Here is a 3,429-nt window from a genome sequence, read left to right as displayed (position 1 = left end):
CCAACTTTTCCTCAGTCTTTTTGGCAGCCATCTTTTATGAAGTCCTTGAATTGTGTTCATGCTGATGCAGTTGTTTTTTTGTTTTTTTTTTTTTTTTTTTTTTTTTTTTTTTTTTTTTTTGTGGATTAGTAATTGAATTTCTACAAGAGAAAAACTGTCCCTTTTATTTACCCAGCCTTATCTTTATACCACCACCTTACAACTGTTTGTATTAGTCTGTGAGTTACACTCCAGGTACTTTTGTTCAAATCATTTTCCTTTTAAAAGATATTTTCAATACATTTGCGTGTGTGTGCATGTGTGCGTGTGCACACACTTGTCTTGTATGTCTGTCTGTGCCACCTGTGTGGAGATGAGAGCACATTTCAGGAGTTGATTCTCCTCTGTTGTGTGGGACCCACGGATAAAGCTCAGGTCTATAGGCTGGGCCATTTTCCTTACCACTGAACCATCCATCCTGCTAGTCCTCAATCCACTTTGCTGCTCTCAGGTTGTTCTTGCTTTGCACAGGCTCCCATCCTTTCCGTGAGTACATCTTTCATTCCAGCATCACAAATGCTGCAGATCCTCAGTACCTTCAAACAGATGGAAAGTTCTAACAGATGTCCAGTTCCTCTCAGTATGTGCCTTTTACACCAGGAAAAGAGGATGCTCTATTGAAATCCTTTTTCAGTTTCTTCTGGTCCATATTTTCTGAAGAGGTTTGTGGAGTTTCACCTAAGACCTGCTCTGCTTTTTTCATAGAGCATCTGGGTCCATGTGGGTGAAGGAGTGGCTGCATAGCTGAGGTTATTGTTCTGTCGGAGTGCCTGTGTCAATGGTAGCAGCCTCTGTGCTCAGCCTTAGGTTGGACGACAGATACTCACACTGTGATTTCCCACTGTGTTGCATTTGAAAGTACTTGGCGTGCTGTATGACAGTCAGAACTGAGGGCCTCTTCCTGTTCTGTCTTCTTAAAGCAGGAGTACATTTGCTCCCAGGAACTTTAGTCCCACACTGGAAGAATGCAGCCCCAGTCATTTAACAGCTCTTTGAATGTCACAGAGTATATTTCATGGCATCTATTTTGAGGACAGATGATAGCTCAACTTGAATTTTGCAGTGAGAAAGTTTGCTGATTCTAAGTTAATTTGCCTTATCATATAATTTTGCAAAGAACAGTTTCATTATTAAAGTATTAGCATAAAAGTAGTATGAACTGCCTCCAAATTAGAAAACAGAGAAGCAGACATGACCAAAGACTTGCATATTGTTGCATGGCTGAGGTGTCACATTGCCAGAACCCTGACCGTAGAACAAGCTAGAGACATGGGCTTAGCACTGAGCCAAATGGCTGCTGCTTGGACAGCTGCATCCCAAGAAGGAAGTTCTGACTGGCAGGCCACTCGTATACTGTGTGCCATCGACTGTCACTTAGGTTGGTACACTGGCATTTGGGTAGAGTCGGGCAAGAAGTCATTTCCCGTTGTATTTTCTTTCTGTAGTGAAAGGATTTGTGAAATTTTAGTCATCTCAGTACTTTTGATTCATGAATTCGAATTAATAAGTGACCAAGTTTAGCTTAAAATGGTGGTTTATTTCCCTATATTTTATATTTGGGATTATATCAGTAAAACTGAATTATTCCTTAGAAGTTTGTATCAGAAATGAAGTGTCCACGGCTCTCACTGAGTTTGTAGTTGTCATAATCCATCTCTTGCTGGTATGGCCAGTGACTGAGAGCACCAGAGGCTTTGGTGGAAGCACACTCGTTCTGTGATGACAACACAGGTGCCCTTGTCCCCAGTAGGAACTGGTTTGGGCTGGGTGGCCATGAGTGTTGGTTATGTACCAGGGCTCCTGCAGCTACGTTTCATCCGACAAGCAGCTCTGATGAAGTTAGAGTATGTACGTAGCAATGCACATTTTCTAATTATTTGATGGTTTCCATTTGCTATAGTTTATTGAAAGTTTTTATGGGGACTTGAGTTTGAAACTAATTACATAGTAACTATTAATGACATATTTTAGAATTTATTCATCTTTTAAAATAGTCTATTTTTAGGCTTTTCAGTTTGACTTTGCATCCAATAAATACAAATAAGTGCTCTGCAGTATGTTGGTAAATGTTATTGTTAAATTATGAATTTATATTAACATAAACACTAACTGTAATTCACTTTTTGCATGCAGCTAAGGGTACAAGAAAGAAGAGACAAGGGAAGGCCAGAGGCGAAGAAGTTGATAAGTTAGCCAGGGGCTACCAGGCACGTGAGCAGAGGCGAGAAGGAGGCAGGGAGGACCAAAGGCACCAGGAAGGGAGGACTGAGAGAGCAAGGTCTGAAAGACACAGAACTCAGAACTCACGAGATGCAGACTGGCGAGACCCCCTAGCAAAGCACATAGACGACAGAAGCCATGAGAATAGTCACAGCAGAGTTGGCAATGGCCGAGAACAAGGCTCACACAGAGAGCCAGAAGACAGGCATGGCGAGCCAAAGAAGAAGCGGAGAGAGAGAAGAGATTCTTTTTCTGAAAATGAGAAGCAAAGAACCCGAAATCAGGACAGTAATAATGTTAGAAGAAAAGATCGCTCCAAGTCAAGGGAGAGGAGTAGAAAGCATTCTGGTCACAAAGGAGATGACGACAGTTGTCAGAACGGTGCAGAGAGACGCTGGGAAAAGCCTAGCAGATACCCTGAACATTCTAGAGAATCAAAGAGAAGTCAGGACCGGAGGAGAGAGAAGTCTCCAACGAAACAAAAATAATTCTAACGACAACTGAACACGCCTTACATTTAGTCCAGCGTCTTTTTTACATTGATGAATTTTATAGAGAACTCTTGTATAAAGTACCTGTTTGTAAATTTTGAAGATGCTTTCTTTTTGACATGTTTTATAATTGATATATCTCAAGGTTCTTTGTGTAAAATCATAAAGGGATTCAACAAAAGGGTAAGTCTTATGTTTTGTGAATAAAAGGAACAAATGTTCATTGAATCATTGTCTTTTTTCTAAAACATTTTTCTGTGTGTCGAATTACTATGAATTACCATAATTATTAGTGGTTTTTATGTATAACAAAGGCCAAAATAAATAAACCTTTTCTAGTTTTTGCAGTGAGGTACTATGACAAGTTCCCTTGTGTAGGTTTCTCTCAGGTGTTTGAGAGGAACTAAGTATGTCTTCCTCTAGAGAGACGTGAACTTGTTAGAGACTCTGCTTCCACATGCATAGCTCTCCTCGTGCCATCTCTTCTCAAGACTGCTGGATAAGTTCACCTATAATGTTCCTGTGCTTAAAGCTGTTTATCAGCTTTAACATTATATCAAGGTAAGCTGATGTATATTTAATTTTAATTTGGGTTAATCATTTAAAAAGCATAGTCATGAGGTACATGAACTGCCTATGAAGCAATTCTAATTTCCTTATGTGAATGGGAAAGATTTTC

At 40.0% G+C, this 3,429-nt stretch overlaps 1 protein-coding gene across 2 annotated transcripts in view; it reads left to right on the top strand.

Moving 5' to 3' along the window:
- The window catches only part of Cwc22 (CWC22 spliceosome associated protein homolog), a 53,293-nt gene extending 50,315 nt beyond the window's left edge, over positions 1-2,978 (top strand). For both annotated transcript variants that reach the window (XM_021192189.2, XM_021192188.2), the window contains exon 20: positions 2,173-2,978. In XM_021192189.2, the coding sequence (XP_021047848.1) occupies positions 2,173-2,747 (575 nt within the window). In that variant the 3' untranslated portion in view covers positions 2,748-2,978. The remainder of the gene's footprint in view (positions 1-2,172) is intronic.
- Positions 2,979-3,429: the final 451 nt, after the last annotated feature.

The sequence above is a fragment of the Mus pahari genome, chromosome 3 (assembly GCF_900095145.1).
Source record: "Mus pahari chromosome 3, PAHARI_EIJ_v1.1, whole genome shotgun sequence".
Classification (NCBI taxonomy): domain Eukaryota; kingdom Metazoa; phylum Chordata; class Mammalia; order Rodentia; family Muridae; genus Mus; species Mus pahari.
Note: the sequence above shows the minus strand (reverse complement) of the source record. Positions and strands in the feature narration are given on the sequence as shown.